General features: G+C 43.9%; 3 protein-coding genes across 7 annotated transcripts in view; 2 read left to right on the top strand and 1 right to left on the bottom strand.

Moving 5' to 3' along the window:
• Positions 1 to 6,855, bottom strand: part of LOC133489092 (gamma-aminobutyric acid receptor subunit beta-3-like) — a 70,688-nt gene extending 63,833 nt beyond the window's left edge. Inside the window, exon 1 of one of the 2 annotated variants that reach the window (XM_061797818.1) lies at positions 6,344 to 6,855. In XM_061797818.1, coding sequence (XP_061653802.1) covers positions 6,344 to 6,459 — 116 coding nt within the window. In that variant the 5' untranslated portion in view covers positions 6,460 to 6,855. The remainder of the gene's footprint in view (positions 1 to 6,343) is intronic. The other variant, XM_061797826.1, reaches the window with a different exon arrangement.
• The window catches only part of LOC133489125 (gamma-aminobutyric acid receptor subunit alpha-5-like), a 36,950-nt gene extending 18,768 nt beyond the window's left edge, over positions 1 to 18,182 (top strand). For all 3 annotated transcript variants that reach the window (XM_061797915.1, XM_061797906.1, XM_061797897.1), the window contains 3 exons: positions 16,158 to 16,310; positions 16,426 to 16,637; positions 17,290 to 18,182. In XM_061797915.1, the coding sequence (XP_061653899.1) occupies positions 16,158 to 16,310; positions 16,426 to 16,637; positions 17,290 to 17,586 (662 nt within the window). In that variant the 3' untranslated portion in view covers positions 17,587 to 18,182. The remainder of the gene's footprint in view (positions 1 to 16,157; positions 16,311 to 16,425; positions 16,638 to 17,289) is intronic.
• A 2,341-nt stretch (positions 18,183 to 20,523) lies between these two features.
• LOC133489113 (gamma-aminobutyric acid receptor subunit gamma-3-like) overlaps positions 20,524 to 21,506 on the top strand; it is a 163,465-nt gene continuing 162,482 nt past the window's right edge. The window contains exons 1-2 of one of the 2 annotated variants that reach the window (XM_061797877.1): positions 20,524 to 20,802; positions 21,070 to 21,224. In XM_061797877.1, coding sequence (XP_061653861.1) covers positions 20,600 to 20,802; positions 21,070 to 21,224 — 358 coding nt within the window. In that variant the 5' untranslated portion in view covers positions 20,524 to 20,599. The remainder of the gene's footprint in view (positions 20,803 to 21,069; positions 21,225 to 21,506) is intronic. The other variant, XM_061797868.1, reaches the window with a different exon arrangement.

Genomic DNA, 21,506 nt, shown 5'->3' with positions numbered 1-21,506 from the left:
GGACCCGTTTCTTTACTTCCTTACCACACTCACCATTGCTCTGGACTGTTGACCCCAAGTATTTAAAGTCCTCCACCCTCGCTGTCTCTTCTCACTGTAGCCTCACTCTTCCCCCTCCGCCCCTCTCATTCATGCACATATATTCTGTCTAACCTTATCGGTCGGCCTATCCATCACCACTGCAAACAGGAAGGGACTCAGGGCTGATCTCTGATGCAGTCCCACCTCCACCTTAAATTCATCTGCCACACCTACAGCACACCTCACCACTGTTCTGCTGCCCTCATACATGTCCTGTACTATTCTAACATACTTCTCTGCCACCCCAGACTTCCACATGCAGTACCACAGTTCCTCTCTGGGTACTCTGTCATAGGCTTTGTGAGATCTACAAAGACACAATGTAGCTCCTTCTGAGTTCTCTGTACTTTTCCATCAAAATCCTCAAGGCAAATAATGCATCTGTGGTACTCTTTCTAGGCATGAAACCATACTGTTGCTCACAAATACATTTGTCCTGAGTCTAGCCTCCACTACTCTTTCCCATAACTTCATTGTGTGGCTCATCAACTTTATTCCTCTATATTTCCCTCAGCTATGCACATCACCCTTGTTCTTAAAAATGGGCATCAGCACATTTTTCCTCCATCCCTCAGGCATCTTCTCACCTACTAGAATTCTGTTGAACAAGCTGGTCAAAAACTCCACAGCCACCTCTCCTAGATACTTCCATACCTCCACAGGTATTTCATCAGGCCCAACCGCCTTTCCATTTTTCATCCTCTTTAATGCCTGTCTAACTTCCCCCTTACTAATCATTGGTACTTCCTGGTCCACCACACTTGCTTCTTCTCCTCTTCCTTCTCTCTGATTTTCCTTATTCATCAACTCCTTAAAGTATTCTTTACATCTATCCAGCACAGTACTGGCACCAGTTAACAGATTTCCATCTCTATCCTTAATTACCCTAACCTGCTGCACATCCTTCCCATCTCTATCTCTCTGTCTGGCCAACCTGTATTGCTCTTTTTCTCCTTCTTTAGTGTCCAACCTGGCATACATATCATCATGTGTCTCTTGTTTGGCCTTTGCCACCTCTACCTTTTCCCTACGTCGCATTTCCATGTATTCCTTTCTCCTCTCCTCGGTCCTCGGTCCTCTCAGTGTCCCACTTCTTCTTAGCTAGCTTCTTTACTTTTATGATTTCCTGTACTTTGAGGCTCCACCACCAAGTCTCCTTCTCCCCTTTCCGACCAGAAGATCCACCAAGTACTCTCCTGCCTGTCTCTCTTATCACCTTGGCTGTACTGGTCCAGTATTCTGGAAGCTCCTCCTGTCCACCGAGAGCCTGTCTAACATCTTCTTGAAAAGCCGCACAACACTGTTCCTTTCTCAACTTCGACCTCATGGTTCTCTGCTTTGCCTTTGTCTTCTTAATCTTCTTCCGCACCACCGGAGTCATCTTGCACAACACCATCCTATGCTGTTTAGTCACATTCTCCCCTACCATTATTTCAACCATTTTTTATGTTTATGAGAGAGAGAGAGAGAGAGAGAGAGAGAGGGAGAGACTCTTTTTCAGAGTTTTGCCTATGATAACTACATTCATCCTAGTTGGAAGCCTAACTTACTTAAGAGAGCTGTCGATGAATTAAAAGAAAATCAGTTGTGAAGCTCAGAGAAGATGAAAAATCAATCAAAGCCATTGCACAAACTTCGGTAAGAGCCACTGCAAGCCATTGTAATGTCCTGAAGAAAGAAAAGAAACCATTAGTGTACTAAGTAACAGATGTCAAATGGCGATATCAAGGAAAAGAGCAGCACCTGATGACACAAACATTGTGCAAACTATAAAGACGGTCCAGAACCAACTGTTAGTGCCATCAGCGATAAGAAGCTTTAGTGAAAACCTGAAAAGCATCACAAGAGAGGAATGATAATTTGTTCAGGTCTATGGGCATGATGTAATGATTGCAATCAAAAGATTTGAAACTAAATATTTATTCCTCTTCACCTCTATTTGGAGTGTATGTGTTTCAGTATTTTCGCTCACCCACAAGTTTGGTGTTTCGTTACAAATACAGCTCTCATAAAATTTGTCTTGGGCGGTATGTCTCAGGTGGTAGAGTGGTCGTCTCCAAACCCAGCCTTGGGTTAAATCCTGAGCCCTTGTGACCTTGTTGAAGTGACCTTGAACAAAATACTGAACCCCCAGTTGCTCCTGAATAAGGACACAGTCTTAAAGCGCATTGAGTACCGTGAAGGGAGAAAAATGAAAGCACATTTCCCCGTCTTCCACTTTTTCCTGGTCAATTACTTAGACCTCTGTTACAAACAGTAGTTGTTGTCATCATGGTTGGAATGGCTATGACCAAAGTTTGCGGAATGGCACTGATTGCGTTTCTCAGCATCACACTTACAGGTTTTTCACCCATAGACATCCCTCTGATTATGTTAGTTACACCTCTACTAAGATAAATGCGGTCTGCACAGGCAAAACCCTTATCTTAAACGGTGGACGACTGGTTAGAGCGTCTGCCTCGCAGTTCTGAGGACCGGGGTTCAATCCCTTGCCCTGCCTGTGTGGAGTTTGCATGTTCTCCCCGTGCCTGTGTGGGTTATCTCCGGGTACTCCGGTTTCCTCCCACATCCCCAAAACAAGCATGGTAGGTTGATTGAAGACTCTAAATTGCCCGTAGGTGTGAATGTGGGTGCGAATGGTTGTTTGTTTGTTTGTATGTGCCCTGCGATTGGCTGGCAACGAGTTCAGGGTGTACCCCGCCTCCTGCCCGATGATAGCTGCGATAGGCTCCAGCACTCCCACGACCCTTGTGGGGATAAGCGGCTCAGAAAATGGATGGATGGATAACCCAATGTCCCAACTTCTTTGGAATTGGGGTTGTATTTATGCAGGCACGGTGGACGACTGGTTAGCTCATCTGCCTCACAGTTTTGAGGACCGGGGTTGAAATCCCAGCCCCGCCTGTATGGAGTTTGCATGTTCTCCCTGTGCCTGTGTGTGTTTTCTCCGGGTACTCCGGTTTCCTCCCACATCCCAAAAACATGCACGGTAGGTTGATTGATGACACTAAATTGCCCGTAGGTGTGAATGTGATTGCGAATGGTGTATGTTTCTATGTGCCCTGCGATTGGAAGGCGACCAACCCTAATGAGAATAAGTGGTACAGAAAATGGATGGATGGATTATTTATGCATTTAACTAGCTTGGATGACACTCTTAAAATCACTTGGCGTCGTTGACATTTTTTAATCTAATGTAAAAAGCAAGGAAATTATATGTGAGTATAAACCACATTTCTTAGAAATTGAAATCTTAGAAAGAAGGGTGCTTTTTGGACCCTGACATGTTACCCTGTCTGACCTCCCCTCAGTCTTCAGAATCTATCATTTGAGTCATGAATTGTTGGGTATATGACAGAGAAGCACAGGAACAGCAAATGCCACTCCACTGTACTGGTGTCTTTTTATTGTCACACTCACCCCCACACGACCCACCCCGACTTCCAAAACAAGTGGCTTGTTAAACATTTACAAAATGGTTCCGTCTATAGGATGCTATCAATGAAAAACACTATTGGCCACTTGTGGAAAGTACTTGCCCCTCCTTGAGCCGTCACCTTATCGTGGTGGAGGGGTTTGTGTGTCCCAATGATCCTAGGAGCTATGTTTTCTTGGGCTTTATGCCCCTGGCAGGGTCACCCATGGCAGACAGGTCCTGGGTCAGGGACCAGACAAAGCACGGCTCCAAAAACCCCTATGACAAATACAATTAATGGTTTCCGTTGCCCGGACGCAGGTCACTGGGCCCCCCCTCTGGAGCCAGGCCTGGAGGTGGGGCTTGAAGGCGAGCGCCTGGTGGCCGGGCCTGCACCCATGGGGCCCGGCCGGGCACAGCCCAAAAGGGTAACGTGGGTCCTCCTTCCCATGGGCTCACCACCTGTGGGAGGGGCCATAGGGGTCGGGTGCAGTGCGAGCTGGGCGGTGGCCGAAGGCGGGGACCTTGGCGATCCGATCCCGGCTACAGAAGTTGGCTCTAGGGACGTGGAATGTCACCTCTCTGGCAGGGAAGGAGCCCGAGCTGGTGTGTGAGGTCGAGAAGTTCTGACTAGATACTTCAAAGACCTCCTCAATTCCACCGACACGCCTTCCCATGAGGGAGCAGAGTCTGGGTTCTCTGAGGTGGGCTCTCCTATCTCTGGGGTTGAGGTCACCGAGGTGGTTAAAAAGCTCCTTGTTGGCAAGACCCTGGGGGTGGATGAGATTCGGGCGGAGTTCCTCAAGGCTCTGGAGGTTGTAGTGCTGTCCTGGTTGACACGCCTCTGCAACTTCGCGTGGACATCGGAGACAGTGCCTCTGGATTGGCAGACTGGGGTGGTGGTCCCCATTTTTAACAAAGGGGGTTTTCCTCCTGGCCGTGGAACAGTGGACCAGCTCTACACCCTTGGCAGGGTCCTCAAGGGTGCATGGGAGTTCGCCCAACCAGTCTACATGTGTTTTGTGGACTTGGAGAAGGCGTTCGACCGTGTCCCTCTGGGGGTTCTGTGGGAGGTGCTTCGGGAGTATGGGGTACCGAACCCCCTGATATGGGCTGTTTGGCCCCTGTACGACCGGAGTCAGAGTTTGGTCCGCATATCCAGCAGTAAGTTGGACTCGTTTCCGGTGAGGGTTGGACTCCGCCAAGGCTGCCCTTTGTCACCGATTCTGTTCATAACTTTTATGGACAGAATTTCAAGGCGCAGCCGAGGCGTAGAGGGGGTCCGGTTTGATGGCCTCAGTATTGCATCTCTGCTTTTTGCAGAGGATGTGGTTCTGTTGGCTTCATCAAGCCGTGACCTCCAACTCTCACTGGACCAGTTCCCAGCCGAGTGTGAAGTGGCTGGAATGAGAATCAGCACCTCCAAATCTGAGACCATGGTCCTCAGTCGGAAAAGGGTGGCGTGCCCTCTCCAGGTCGGGGATGAGATCCTGCCCCAAGTGGAGGGGTTCAAGTATCTTGAGGTCTTGTTCACGAGTGAGGAAAGAATGGAACGGGAGATGGACAGGCGGATCGGTGCAGCGTCTGCAGTGATGCGGACTTTGTATCGATCCGTCGTGGTAAAGAAGGAGCTAAGCCGAAAGGCGAAGCTCTCGATTTACCGGTCAATCTACGTTCCTACCCTCACCTATGGTCACAAGCTGTGGATCGTGACCGAAAGAACAAGATCCCGGATACAAGCGGCCGAAATGAGTTTCCTCCGCATGGTGTCCGGGCTCTCCCTTAGAGATAGGGTGAGAAGCTCGGTCATCTGGGAGGATCTCAGAGTAGAGCCGCTGCTCCTTCACATCGAGAGGAGCCAGATGAGGTGGCTGGGGCATCTGATTTGGATGCCTCCCGGACGCCTCTCTGGTGAGGTGTTCTGGGCACGTCCCACCGGGAGTAGACCCCGGGGACGACCCAGGACACGCTGGAGAGACTACATCCTTCGGCTGGCCTGGGAACGCCTCGGAATCCCCCCGGAAGAGATGGATGAAGTGGCTGGGGAGAGGGAAGTCTGGGCTTCCCTGCAAAAGCTACTGCCCCCGCGACCCGACCTCAGATAAGCGGTAGAAAATGGATGGGTGCATGGATGGATGGAAAGTACTTGCTCTTCTTTGCATCTAATAACTTTTCTTTTGGTTTAGAGTAAGTAATTTAGCAGTCTAAGCTGCAGTTATTTATATAAACAGGTATATTCTGAGCCTTGCTGCTACATGCTTTTTAGCAGGAGTTCTGTCATAGACAATCTTGAAATGACAACGAAGAACTGGGTCTGGCTCATCAAATGTTTGAAAGATTCTTGAGGAAAATGTAAGTGGGATTTATGAAGCTATAATGGTATTTTTAATCCTATGATATTATGCAACTTTCGAATCAATCAGTGATCCATGATATTCCTCAATTATGATGCACTTAAATGTGTAAGTATTCTTAAGAAAACATCAAATGCCACTTGAAAAGTAAAACAGATATGTTCTGCTGAAAGGTTTGTGAATGAGGCCTAAAGTTCGCTTAAGCACAGAATAGAAAACGTGCAGTGAGGCAGGTGGCTAAAAATAACAGGAGGGGTGGCTTTTATTAGCGCTGTTAGTCCATGATACCATTTGTGTATCTGGAGGCGGAGATTAGTGTACAACTTTCTTGAGGACATCACTCCTTGTGTCTCAGATGTTCCTTAAAATAACCCTAACCCCATCTCTAAAATTAGATTAAAACTGGCGAGCAACACTTCTGTCAGAAGTCGGAACTATTGTCCCAAGCACCACTTAGCTTTATGTTTGTCAAAGGCAAGAAGCTCCTACTCACCAGTTGACCAGCATCGCAGCATTGTTCCCTGATATGAAAGGAAGTTCTCCTTGGACGTGGCATACAAAGCATTGGGAAAGCAGTACGATCCACCGGAGGAACATATTCCTCTTCATTCCTCTGTTCCCAGTCCTGCTAGGATCCTTGCATTAAACGTGACTCTGGGGTGTCCCAGGTCGGCGGCGGCTGGTGTCCGGTCGGCTCCAGCAAATTAAGTTGACGGGCTTGCTGTCCGGCAGGCGACCTGAAGTCATGAGTGTGTCAGAAGGTGTCAGGGACGGGATCAAAAGACCAGTAGTTTTGGGGATCTCCAGATCGAGTCATGGCCGGTGATGGTATGGTCAAGCCCAGTGGGGGCCGCCTGCAAACCTGCTCCTCAGCGGATCCTGCGATACAGCAGTAAATTTGACTGAATTATTTACTTTGTTATCCAGCAAAATCCACCAAATAAAAAGAAAGATCAAAATAATTTTTAAAAAGATGTGCCGCACCCCATCCCTCCCACCTATCCCCCTTCCATCCCACCAACGATTAGTTCAGGCGACTGACGCTCTCTATGGCTGAGAATTTGCTGAGGTGTGTACTCCCGTCACCACTCAGAGATCATGCCTCATGTGTGTTTTAGTTTGTGTTAGATTGGCATAGCTGAGTGGGCGGAGCATAGAGCTCTGTGAGGATCCCAGGACAGGAAAGCTCACCCTCCCACGGCCACCGCCACCCTCCCCCTTCTGATGGCAGGATGCAGATTGTAACCAGGGATTAGGGAGGTTCAAAAATCCGATTTTGCCCGGAGAAAGCCTTGCGTATTAATGTGCGTGTGTGTGTGTGTGTGTGTGTGTGTGTGTGTGCATGTGCATGTGCATGAGCGTGCTTAAGAGCTGTTTGTATTTGTTTGGTCTTTGTGAGTGTAGTCACTGGATCTTTCATAGTTCACCAGTGCCTGCAATCGGAAGTAGTTGTTTTAAGCCTCAAATGCAATCTTCACTTGTTTAAATGAAAATTGTAAATCCCGCCCCCAAACATACACACCCACTGAATCCTGGCCTCTCTGGTTTTTAGTTTATTCCTTGCATTGTCTGTTATCACATTCTCAAAATAATTCACAACGCTTGATTTCATTCTTTACATTGATAATTAATCTGCTTAATTACATGTTCTCTTCAACTTGACCTCATTTTTGGCTGCTCCAACACCTGTGATTATTGCGGTGACAAGCCTTTCTTTTCTGATATGCAAAGAACTAAAATGGATGAGATGCACCACATGGGCCTTCGACACTGAAAGACACCTGCAAAGGTGTCTTTTTTTCAGCATGCCTGTCATAACAATTCTCCAATATTCCTGCAACCTTTTTCTTTAAAAGAAACAAGGTGTTTGATTTTGAACAATATTCGACACAAGGCGCTACATTTTCATAAACGACGCATCTGTGGCAGGGTGCAAATGGTAGTGTATGCTGATTTTTGTGCAAGCGCAAGGCTCGTGTCGTGCAAGATTTACGCCAATCACGAAAATAGAGCCCACGCTAAAGTTTGCCACATTTTTGTTGAGTTTCAGGTAACATCTTTAAAAACAAGTTTACAAATTTTCGGACAGTACAGGCTCAGTATGTGACTTGGGAGGCTGGTGTGTTTCAAGTTTGAAACTCACTGTGGCTCAAAGTAGGGCTGGACAATCTGGCAAAAAAAAAAAAAAAAAGTTACAATTACGGTAATTTTTTTCATATCTTCTGATCTCGAATATTATCATGACTTTTTACAATAATTATTTAAAACTTTTTTAAATAGCCGGTTTTAAAGCTTTTATTAACAACACTCCTCACAGTCAATATTTAAAGCAGTAACCCTAACAAGATATAAGTATACTAAGCAAATAAGGCAAATTAATAAATATAGAAAAATATAAGGGCAATTTTTACTCAACAGTGCAACAAATGCAGAACAATATAACAACAGTAGGCCTACACTAGTTTGAAATCCTGTGTATTTTTGGACGGCCAAGATACAAAATAAACAGACTTTCCCCTCGGGGATAATGAAGACGCATGGATTGTAACATTTTCAATCTCCAGTTATGATGCTATATACACTTAAAACGATTGCTACTTTCAAATGTGCGTCATCTTTAATAAAAATACAGAGGAACTAGTTTTGCCATTTTACAAACCACCTAAATTATTATAACACGATTGATTGTTTGGTCTGGTGGCCCCACCGCTAGCAGTGGGTAACTGCTAATGCCACATGTGCTATGCAGTGTGTGGCAGGCTGTGCCCACTGCGCTTGTATATTTTATTTATTAGTATTTTTTCTTTCCACATAATCGCTTGGGTGGGGGTACTTCTTCAAATGAATAAGCAAAGTGTTGCCCATTTTTGAGGGCGCCGACATACCTTGCACATTCACTAAGCAAAGAAAAGCAAATTTATTTATGTAGCGCATTTCATGCACAAGGTAACTCAATGTGCTTTACATGATTAAAAGCATTTAAAAACAAAGAAAAAAAACATCTTATAAACATTTAAAACAAAGAGAAAATAATAAAAGTACACTTAAAAAAGCATACAGTGCAAGAAATATTTAAAAGTGGAAATGCTCTAAAAATCATGTGAAAAAATAACCTGGACTTAAAGACATTCACACTTGGGGTTGACCTCACTTCTGTTGGCAACTTATTCCATTTGTGTGCAGCATCATAACTAAATCCTGCTTCACCATGTTTGCTTTGGACTCGGTGCTCCACTATTAGAGCTGAGTCTGTCGATCTCAGAGACCAACAGCGTTTATATTCCATTAGCATTTCTTTCACGTATTCAGAGCCGAAACCATTTATTGATTTATAGACCAGTAGCAGAACTTTAAAATATATTCTAAAGCTGACTGGGAGCCAGTGTAAAGACTTTAGAATTGGAGTAATATGCTCTGACCTCTTTGCTCTGGTCAGAACCCGAGCTGCAGCATTCTGAATGAGCTGCAGCTGTTTAATGCTCTTTTGGGGAGCCCAGTCAGAAGACCACTACAATAGTCAAGTCTACTTGAGATAAAAGTATGGATGAGCTTCTCCTGCAAGCCTTCACTCTGTGTATGTTCTCCAGATGGTAGAAGGCAGTTTTAGTAAGTCAAGTCGGAATCTATCAGTACGCCAAGGTTTCAGACTTGGTCTTTGGTTTTTAAAGACAGTGACTCCAGGTATTTACTAGCAGCATCCTCTTTTCTTTATTGCCAAAAACAATTATCTCAGTTTTGTTGTGGTTTAATTGAAGACAATTTTGGCTAGTTAATAGCATTGTTCCAATTCACTTTGGAAATGCCGCCACACAACTGCCGTTCGGTACTCGTGGAGAGGCTGACCGGCCGCCTCTGTTGCCGGGGCTAGGATTGTAAACATGATCATTCTCCAATGATGATGCTATTGTTATTGTTGATGCTATTTTTGCCACTTTGAAATGTGCATCATCTTTAATAACAATACAGATTCACTAGTTATGTCAATTTACAAACAACCTGGGCGGCACGGTGTACGACTTCTTAGAGCGTCTGCCTCACAGTTCTGTGGACCAGGGTTCAATCTCCGGCCCCGCCTGTGTGGAGTTTGCATGTTCTCCCCGTGCCTGCGTGGATTTTCTCCGGGCACTCCGGTTTCCTCCCACATCCCAAAAACATGCACCTTAATTGAAGACTCTAAATTGCCCGTAGGTGTGAATGTGAGTGCGAATGGTTGTTTGTTTGTATGTGCCCTGCGATTGATTGATTGGTTTCTCTGGGCTGGTGGCCTCACCGCTAGTAGTGGTTAACTGCTAATGCTACATGTGCTGCCAGCAGTGAGTGAGAGGCTTTAATGACTGCACTCGCATTTTTATGTTTTCTACATACAGTGGAACCTCGACAGAACAGACTAACAGAGGCGGGGGGCGATATAGCCTATTGTCCATTACATGAAGCACTTTTTTTGAGGCCATATGCACCCATATTACTGTACAGTACAAAATTATTGTTTTGTACGGTTTTTTGGGTGGCCTACAAAGCCCAGTATAGTACAAAATTAGTGTAAATAAATACTAAAACAACTTGAAAATGTTGGAAAGTTTTCAATTTTTATCCAAATTTAGCTTGGTCATGGTGATGTTGACGTACATAGTAGGCGAGTCGCTTTCATGGGCTGCGAGGAGTTCGTGTGCTTCCTAGATCCAAATTTGTTGTCAAAGGCTTGAGAAAAAAATGCTACTGTACCAAAAATAGCATAGAGACAATAGAGACTTATTTTGTATTCTTGAGTTAATATGCCGTCATGCCTCTCTCTCTCTCTCTCTCTCTCTCTCTCTCTCTCTCTCTCTCTGTCTCTCGCTCTGCGTACGCTCTACGGCACAATAGACAATAGATATAATCATCATCACCACCCCAGTCTGCCAATCCACAGGCACTGTCCCCGATGTCCATGTGCTGTTGCAGAGGCGTGTCCACCAGGAGCGCCCCACAACATCCAGAGCCTTTAAGAACTCCAGGTGAATCTAATCCACCCCCGGGGCCTTGCCACCAAGGAGCTTTTTAACCACCACAGTGACCACAACCCCAGAGATAGGAGAGCCCGCCTCAGAGACCCCAGATTCTGCTTCCTCATGGGAAGGCATGTCGGTGGAATTGAGCAGGTTTTCGAAGTATTCTCACCACCGACTCACAACGTCCCGACTCGAGGTCAGCAGTGCGCCATCCCCACTATACACATGGTACACTGATGGTGCACTGTTTCCCCCTCCTGAGACCCTAGAGGGTGGACCAGAATTTCCTCGAAGCCGTCCAGAAGTTGTTCTCCATGGCCTCACCAAACTCCTCCCATGCCTTAGTTTTTGCCTCAGTGACCACCAAAGCTGCATTCTGCTTGTCCAGCCAGTACCCATCAGCTGCCTCAGGAGTCCCACAGGCCAAAAAGGCCCAATAGCACACCTTCTTCAGCTTGACAGCATCCCTCACTGCTGGTGTCCACCACGCGTTCGGGGATTGCCGCCACGACAGGCACCGACCACCTTACGGCCACAGCTCCGGTCGACCGCCTCAGCAATGGAGGCGGGGAACTCGGTCCACTCGGACTCAATGTCCACCGCCTCACCCGGGACATGGGTGAAGTTCTGCCGGTGGTGAGTGTTGAAACTCCTTCTGACAGGGGATTCTGACAGACATTCCCGGCAGACCCTCACAATACGTTTAGGCCTGCCAGGTCTGACCAGCATCTTTCCGCACCATGGGAGCCAACTCACCACCAGCTGGTGATCAGTTGACAGGTCCGCCCCTCTCTTCACACGAGTGGCCAAGACATGCGGCTGCAAGTCCGATAACACGACCACAAAGTCGATCATCGAACTGCGAACAATTGTTGTTGTTTTTCAGTGAGTCAAGAAAACACTATTAAATTTCAGTTTAAATTTAGCATATTTTCTTCTTCGCATTCTTAGCATTTCTTGTACGTATAAAAACACATAAGGCCTTAATTAAAAAGGCATAAGAAGCCTGGTGTGCAACTTCACTTGAGCAGCTAGATTTTAGGATGTGACATAACAATACAGTAGGTTCGTGACTGCGCGTTTATTAGCTTAGACCAGACTAACTAAACTAAAATGAAGATGAAAATGAAAACACTTATTATCTTAATACATTTTTTCACAAACTTTGCCACTCACAATCTTTTTTTTTTTCACCTACAGAACTTGACTCAAAATGTAGGCAGTTGCAGATACGATAGTACTACACTGGCCATAATGTACAACTACGGTGTGCATGACTATAACGTGATGTAACATATTGTTCAGCACTGTGAGATGTGTCTCAGCTTGACATTTAACTCTTTCCTGCCATTAACAGGCAGCTACTGCATAGGTGTAGTTTATGGGATGGACAGGGGGGACATGTCCCCTGCACTTTTTTTTAGATGCCAGTTTTTTATTGTCCAAAAATAATGTAACAAGATAATTCGCTACACAAAACAAGCACTAGGACCACGCGGAAAACCCCTGCCAATTACATCTGTATCTGCTGGCCCAATCACGTCGCTTAGCTGTTTTAACCGCTGACGTTAGAGCATAGATTTGAAGAGTAGATATGCCAACGTGCTGTAGCAGGCTGACTATGCGACGTGCCTACATGGCACCCATGTTGGGGAGGTCGACGTTCCCATCAAAGGCAATGCATGGACATTGAAAGTAAGTCGCAACCAGCCGATTTTAACGAGGTTTACTTTTTTGTCAACGCCAAAGCGTGTGCTATCAATAAAGATTTTTAAAAAATTTTAAGTCACAAATTTTATTCTACCCGTGAAAGGTTATTCCCAGTTCCCTTGTTGTTATTGTAGTGTATTGTGCTCGACTGTATGCAGCACAATGTGCTGATATCCTTGTACTTTTGGCTGTCTTGCTGTCCACAAACATGGAATGCGCTGACGACTTTGACTTCCCAAACTGTGACAGAGAAACAGGTGGAGGAGCAACAAGTACCACCATAATGACCAAAATGAAATACAGCAGCATAAAATGATGGATAGGTTTTATTCCTATAAAGTATATTTAATATTGTAAATCACTGTAACATTATACACAGTTTGAACATTACCACTGTGCTTAAATACAGACAATAAAAAAGCTGTACTTAGTAATTTAATTAAGATGTGTTGCACGTAAAAGTTAAATACAAATTGTACATAAATAAATGTTTGAAAACAAAGATTTCCAAATGATTAAATGCAAATGTATTGTACTGGATTGAGGGCAAAAAAGTTGAAGCCACTGCTACATCAAGCACAGTTTGAACATTTAATTCAGTGATTCTTTCACATACCACTAGAGCACAGGTATAAAAATCAAAGCCCAGGGGCAAGGTCTGGCCTGTCTCACCACTTTATGTAGCCCGGGAAAGCAGTTAAAAACTTCATGTTTCTTGCTAAATGTGTTTGTTCTTTTCATGCATTTTACTTTTAACAGATATTACAAGATTATTATTTATTTGTTTATTTATTTTTACAACAAATCCCTTCTTAACAAAGTGAACAATTGTTATACACTTAATATTTGTGTACCACAATTTTCCATGACTTATGTTTTCAAATCTAATTCATCGTTAACAATATGTGGAACAATCAATTTCTGGGACAATTGTGTATTTGAAATAATATGTTGAAGTTACTATACATTTATATGGTTTTCGTAGTCATAAGGGCCCTCTGACAAAAACCTTACTGATGATGTGGCCCACGACAAAAATAAGTGGGACATCCCTGCGCTCGATGGAGCCCGATACCACACTTTGAGAACCACTGCTAGAGGCTGTTGTTGTACACAAGTTTTTTTTCTGCATGTGACCCTCCACGACACCCAATTGATGCATTTAAAATTGTGGGAAAAAATATCGTCAGGGGGCAGTGGGGTTGTGGCACAAGAAAAAAATGGTCTCACCCACCTTTGACATCAAAGTTACGCCACTGAGCTACTACCAATAGTACTGTAATGCCCTCACAAGTGGTCAAGGAGGACGGGAGAAACCAGTGCACTTCCATTCGCTTTATAAAACTTCCCAGACTGACTTTTCATTACGCTTACGTGACGCTCCTCACCCGCCCTCTTGAAGGCGTCTACACATAATTACAGATACAGTATCAAACTCAATCAAAACAGGAGGACTGGCAGTGAAGAAGTTAAATAAGCGGATCCCCGAGGCAGAGAAAATTCCTCAAGCATTTTTTTTTGTATTCAAAAGTACTCAAAACATTCGAGTATTTGTTGCAGCCCTCGAATAAACACAGTGTTTCCCGTTTGTGAGGGCGGCGACATACTACCTTGCAGATCGGCTAGTTAATAGCATTGTTCCATGGATTTCACTAAGCGGCGGGTCAGCCAAGCAGGCGCGGTTTCTGTTTACTCCCACAACTCGCAAATGGAAGTGGAAGTGCAAATGGAACAGGAAAAGGACGTCTCTGATTGGCTGTTGTCACGCACATTCGTTCACACGTTCGATCGAGGAAATACACACACAGTTGATCACCGAGATCGACGGGAAATTTATCATGATCTTTGATCCCGATAATATAAAAAATGCGACCGCAGTGAGCACAACTTGCCACACACTGCATAGCTTGTGTAGCATCAGCAGTTAGCCACTGCTAGCGGTGAGGCCACCAGACCAAACAATCAATCGTGTCATCATTATTTTGGTGGTTTGAAAAATGGCAAAACTAGTTCCTCTGTATTTTTATTAAAGATGACGCACATTTGAAAGTAGCAATAATGTTAACAGTGTATGTAGCATCATAACTGGAGAGTGAAAATGTTACAATCCAAGTGTCTTCATTATTCCCGAGAGGGCAGTTTGTTTATTTTGTAGCTCCAAAAATACTCAGGACTTTAAACTAGTGCACTGTTGTGTTATATTTTTCTACAATTGTTGCACTGTTGAGTGAAAATTGGTCTTATATTTTTCTATATTTATTTTATCTGCCTTATTTGCTTCATTTGATATTATCATGTTGGGGTTACGGTTTTAAATATTGACTATGAGGAGTGTTGTTATCAAAAGGCATTAATAAAATGTTGAACTACTCTCTAAATTCTCTAGTTTTCAGTACAGATTCTTTAAAGCTGGCTATTTAAAAAAAAAAGTTTAAAAAGACTACAAAATAGTTTTTTGTCATAAACGCGATCACACGTTATGAAAAAATTAATCGTGTTAATTTTTTTGCCAGATCATCCTGCACTAATGTTACATCATATTTCAGTAGTAGAGCAAGACTGTATCTTATATTTTCTTATTATTTACATACTGGACACTGGAGTGAAGGATTACCCCAATTTTCAGTATTGGAAGTATTCATAATTTGAATACAAAATAGTTGAAGTCTTGTGAAGGGTTGATCACGACATAAAGTAACTGCAAAGATATTGGTGATGTAGTGCTAATGGTCAACATGAATATACTTGTTAGTAAAGTTAGCTATTAAAGTGTCCTTCCGCGTTTTGATTTTTTTCAGTATTATTTTGGATGTGTGGTGGATTTCGAAGTCCGGGCGAGCTTCCTTCCGGAGGGAAGACTCGCCAGCTGAGCTGGAAAGAAGAAGACTTCAGGACACTGTGACTTGGGATAACAAAGTTTATCAAAAAGACCTAGGTGTCATAACAGTTGTGTTTAGAGTATGATTAGCAAAAAGCTCATCCGAAATTCTCGGTCACAAGCTTATCAAGTCTCGTATCTGTGGCCGTACTCTCAAAGACCACCCCTCGGCTTGATTGGTTCACTGGGTGGGTTTGAATGTCTGACCTTCCCCACTATACCAATTGATAATCGTTATCTTTGATATTACAATGGCAATCCCATTTTATGGCTCACCTCAGGAAGTGTTGTCCTGTAAACAGCGGGGAAGACCTGCTGGAAAAACAAACAGTCCCAAGAATGTAAATCCTCTCTTTGAATTAGATATTTCAAAGTGAAGATAGCTAAAGCAACAACTCTTTTACAGGTACTATGCTGTACTGTGAAAATGACTAAATCAGATACTATTAAAAATACACCACAGGTGAAAGTCAGGCTATGATTGTGCCAGAAATGTGAGATGTTTAGCCACATTTAAACGTGTCAAAATGCAAAAAAAAAATCATTTTTCGTCGGGGAGGTGGTAAACCTTAACCCCCCACCTAGGTTTTGTCCTGACACTAGCTACGTTTTTCTGGTTTCAAATGTTGGCAGGTCTGCAGTATGCTCAATGAATCAAACATGATCAATAATGTGCTTTCGAGGAACCCACTTTTGGTGTTCTTGTGTTTAATTTTTTGGTTTTCCCACAGGTCAGTATACAGTGATGATGGCTCACTTCTACCTGAAAAGGAAGATTGGATATTTTGTCATCCAGACATATATGCCATGTTTCATGACTGTAATCCTGTCCCAGGTGTCATTTTGGCTAAATAGAGAATCTGTTCCTGCACGGACAGTTTTTGGTGAGTGAAGCCCGCTCACACCAGAAAGACAAATGACAGATGTTGAGACTTATTAAAACCTCCATTGCAGGCAGCTTGCAACATCATAATTTGAAGGTGTCACCTTTGTTTGCAGGGGTGACCACAGTGCTGACAATGACCACCCTCAGCATCAGCGCCAGAAACTCCCTCCCTAAAGTGGCTTACGCTACAGCAATGGACTGGTTCATTGCCGTCTGTTACGCTTTTGTCTTCTCAGCCCTCATCGAATTTGCAACGGTGAACTATTTCACCAAGAGGAGCTGGGCATGGGATGGCAAAAAAGCTCTGGAAGCACAGCACCCAAAGGTACACAGCTCCTGGCACATTTAGTGTCTACTTTGGATTGGGACATGTTCCTTGCCATTAATTCAAGATCACAAGGTCTGGCAACCATTATTATTATTAAGTGTCATTATTTCCAAACCTTTTTTTTTTCCATGTACAATTGCACAGAAGTGATTATTCTTTTATCTTAAGTGGCACTCTGCAAATGTTCGGACATAGTTGGGATTTTATTATTGCAATAACAGTTTTGCCTTTATGAGCAATCATTTCTTAAATGTTAAAGCTGGAACAAGTTTTATTAAAATGTTGTATCCTGTCATTGGAGAAACAGTGATAGTGATTGAATACTAATCTATTATTTGTTGCTGAGTACCAAAAAAAAAATATCCTATGAAAGTGCTCTTAATTCTGTTTGAGAAGCCTTTAGGAAGTTAAGACTGACTTTCCAAACTATCAACGTTGCTTGCTTTTCATTTTACCAAAAATATGTGTGGATCTGCACTGAAATAGAGTGAACGGCGCCCTCGTGAGGACTTTAGAGCAAACCCAACATCCCTTATTTGACCTCATTTGCTTGTCCACTGGGACAATCAGTGTGTTGCATCGTAGAAACTAGCATCTTGAGAGCATCATAAATCAAATCCTTTGCTCACCATTATCTGTCACCCTGCAGAAACGAGACCCCATGGTGCTGTCGAAAAAGTCCAACAACGTTTGCTCAGCAGCTGTCCACTATACGCCCAACCTCACGAAGGATATCTCAATTGCCACCATCTCCAACACATCAGTGCAGCTCCGAGCCTCTGAAGCAAAGATGGTGGACCCCAAGAAGACCTACAACAGTGTCAGCAAGATCGATAAAATGGCCCGGATAGTGTTTCCTGTTCTTTTTGGAACCTTCAACCTTGTCTACTGGGCCACATATCTGAACAGGGAACCAGTGATTAAGGGAGCTGTTGCCTCAACCTAGTCTTATTTTGGAACATTTTACATTTTTTGACAGAAGTTCATCCTAAAAGGACAAACAACTCACATAAATGCTTGAAAAACTACATTTCAAGTGCTGTTGAAGGCTGCAGTGGAATCCTGTCCTATTTTTGATGACCTAAAGTGCTGCTTGATGGCACCGTAAACCAGAGTTTACGGTGCTCTTCTTTTTGCTCATCCATCCTGCTGCGGCTCGCATGATGCACCCCTCAAAAGACAGCAGAGAACACAATGTAGATGCCAATTACAGCTTACAGCACAAGAGCACACCATTGCTCTTACTTGACAAAGGTTTCTATATTCATTATAGGTATTTGCAACTGAGCATCATATTGTTGTTGCCTTAGATTTAATTGCCTGGGATGCTCTGCGCATATACTACTGGGAAACTGCCATACAACATTGCATTTTACTAAAATCCCTTGGACCTTACATGTTGATAATTTGCTTTCGTGTTGCTTTTTCATTTGCTTTTAAAGTAAACTGTTTTTTTTTGTATTGGAGTGGGCACTGTCATGCTTGTGCATCTTGCATAGTCACGCCTTCCGCTCCATCTGGTTATCCAATGGCCACATTGCTGGGAGGTAACTGGGGGGTGGGGGGGGAGATGGGGGTGGGGAAGACTATCATTACAAGGGATTTCTGAAAATTTAAATCATCAAACTTGGAAAAAAAGACTCTTCTCCCATAAAACTTTAAAAAGTCTTCATTTAGGGCATGCCAACAAGAATATTAAATGAAATTGTCTGGCCCACTTTGATTGGATGACTGGACAGTTGTGGATGATGTTTTCTGTAAAAATTTCCCATGTGTGCGGCAAATTAAATTTGAGCCTGGATAGCTAAAGTAGAGAGTGAATGTAAATTCACAGATGAGCGATCCCGACTTGGTCCAACCAGCAATGCTGCTGCCGAGACCTACAGTACGTATATATTCCCAAACCCAGCATGCTGAGGAGTCCGGCATTCTCAATAATCTTCAATTTCTGCAACAGCTCCCCCTACCCCTATGCTGGGAAATGTATTTTATGAGAGAATCGTGTAAATATACTTCTGTTAACTCTTTGTTGTGTCACCAAAAAAAAAAAAAAAAAGATTTCAGTTTGTTGTCTTTTTGTTTATGTTTGTGTAATAACTCATTTTGTGGTTTGTTAAGCTTGGAAAAATCAGCTTTTAATCGCCATTTTGAATCTTATTCCGTCCATTCATTCCTACAATCAAAGCAGAGGTTCAGCTGTATGACAGTAGGTCACTGTAACACAGTGTTTAGCCATAGTGGGACAAATTCAATGACACAGGCTGCTGCTGCTGCTTTGATCAATTAGCAAAGTGATTTTGGTTTGTTGTCAAAGGAAACTTCCTGCTGATGAAAAGATGATGGCCTTCAGCACCATGTCAATAAAGTTTAGCTCTGCTGCACCCTGTTGGCTTCGTGACTATACCACCAGCTCCTTTTGCACCATTTTGTGCCCGTGTCATTGGAACCATCCTTTTATAGGAGGTTCTGTCAATAACATGATGACCAGCAGGTGCGAATCAATGATGAGAAAAACCCAAGTAAAGGTAGCAACGAATACGAGTTGAAGCTTCAAAAGCAAGCCCATTGACTTGACCTCCCTTCCTACGTTTATAACAGCCTCCTCTGTTGACCAGTCAAGGGTCAGTGTGTCTAGCTCCACCTTAGGTAGAGTACCAGTACCCCACCTTGATGAGTGCCGAAAAATAGTACGGTCTTGGGCAGTGGATACGAGAAAGTGTACGGCTAGAAGTAAATTGGGCTTATGTTTATTATTAGAATGAACATGTTCGTGTTCATACAGCTGCATATCCTTGCAAAGCTGGCTATTGGCCAGTGAAGAACAATTGTACAGAGCTGCCATAGCAACCCTGACCATATGTGAGCTCCTTTTAAACCATGACGAACACCATTCAAGGTATCTTAAATTTTGCTGCAAATCCATTGTTGGCTAATTTCATGAAATATGTTTATTTAATGAATGTAATTACAAATGATGAATAAAGATGTTGGAAGCATACATTTGGGGAATGTTTTATGCATATCATAGCACTGCTTTTAAGTTAAATATAAAATTGTCTGTTGTATCCCTGCCTCATTAATATCAGTATTTGCTTTCTTATAAGATCTGTCATTAAAGAGACACTCCAGTCTTATTTTATCCTTGTCTTCCTTTTGCACAGTAGCTACTGCTGTTTTTAATCCAAAACTTTATCTTCTTCAGTCTGCTTGATGAACACAATACAGCCCTGATAAAAGCTAACAATCTCGGTATATTTAAATGCACGGTTGCTCCTTTCTCTTATGCTTTTTAACTGCACATGGTATTAAGTATCTAGGTATCTAGCGCATTTAATGCGTTTGGCGTGCATCTGCATGTATTTTCCACACGGTTTTGTGTCTTCTACGAATACAGGGGTTACTTTGGTGGTTCCTGCATTGCAATGTAGCGTCTCTGTCATTTGAGCTATTTTATGAAGGTTATATTTCAAATGACATGTCTGTCCTCGAGAGGGCAGTGAAGCCTCTAAACTGGCTGCAGGCTTGTACAGATGCAATAGTTAGGTTACGACGGGCTAGGTGGCATAGAAAACTGCGCAAATACATAAAGTACAGGAAGTAACATATACAACACATCTGGAGTAGCAGTTGAAATTCAAGTTGTGTGTATGTTGCGCGTGTTTGTGTGTGAAGGGTATGAGTCACGCAAAATGATCGTCTCCTTACAGCCGGGGTTGGGGGGGGGGGGGGGGGGAGGGGGCTGCTAGGGCGAATACATCTGAATCCAAGTATCACATCCCCCCCACCCACCCGCTTGACTGATCGCCGATCGATTGTCTGAGGAGGAGAGAACCCCCGCCGCCCCCTCCCACACACAAACATTACACACACACACACACGCACGCGCACGCACCGCGCCCCCTTCGCGAGCCCAGCTGCGGTCGGGCGCTCACGACGAGCGGGGGAAAGTGCGTGGGCGGATGAGGAAGTTGAGCGCTCAGATTAATGGCCACACACCCATCAGAGTGACTACTTTTTCACCCCCCCCCCCTTTGGATTGGCGCACCGGCGTGGATCTCCATTCAGCAGGAAAACAAACAAATAAAACTGGACTTGTTTTCGTGAAGATGACAATCAAGTTGGGGGTCATCCTTCTGTTACTTCTGTTGATCCACGGTGCTCGGTGAGTCAGATTCTTATTGTCCTTTTTTAATACCTGCGCGCCGCTTCTGTCCACCTTATAAAAACAAAACAAAAAAAAGTTGATTCATGCAAATTGGGACGAATGCATGCATTCAGCACCAACACACACACATACGCACACGCACACACACAATATCTGTGCACAAACGACCATCGTGTCATTTGCATGGTGCAGAAGAGGGAAGGGACAGAAGCAGCGTGCGCCACTTGGCAATTGTGTTTACAGTCTGTCGGTTTTGTGTTGCAGTCCAAATCAGCTGCCGCACGGTGACGACGATGAAGACCTCAACGATGCCACTGTCAATCAAATGCTGGTGCCCAGGTCGCACCAGGAGGACGCCACGCTGATTCTCAACAATCTACTCAAGGAATATGACAGGACCCTTCGGCCGGACATTGGAGGTGAGACACTAAGTATTAGAAGTTACTATGTGTTTAAGGTGCATACCACTCAGCGCACTGATCTGCTAATGGGCAAGACATGTCCGCCAACTCAACGGGAATTAAATTTGACTTCCTACAACACAAAAGTCCATATGTAAAACAACACCCTTGGGTGTGAAACTTCAGCAGTCTTCAACTGACTGAAACGCCTGGGACAACGTTATACATTGCTTAATCTGCTTTAGCCAGCATCTCCGAAGAAAACATTAACACGGGTAAGCTAATGTTAACAAAGTAACA

This window comes from Phyllopteryx taeniolatus, chromosome 1 (assembly GCF_024500385.1).
Source record: "Phyllopteryx taeniolatus isolate TA_2022b chromosome 1, UOR_Ptae_1.2, whole genome shotgun sequence".
Lineage (NCBI taxonomy): Eukaryota > Metazoa > Chordata > Actinopteri > Syngnathiformes > Syngnathidae > Phyllopteryx > Phyllopteryx taeniolatus.
Note: the sequence above shows the minus strand (reverse complement) of the source record. Positions and strands in the feature narration are given on the sequence as shown.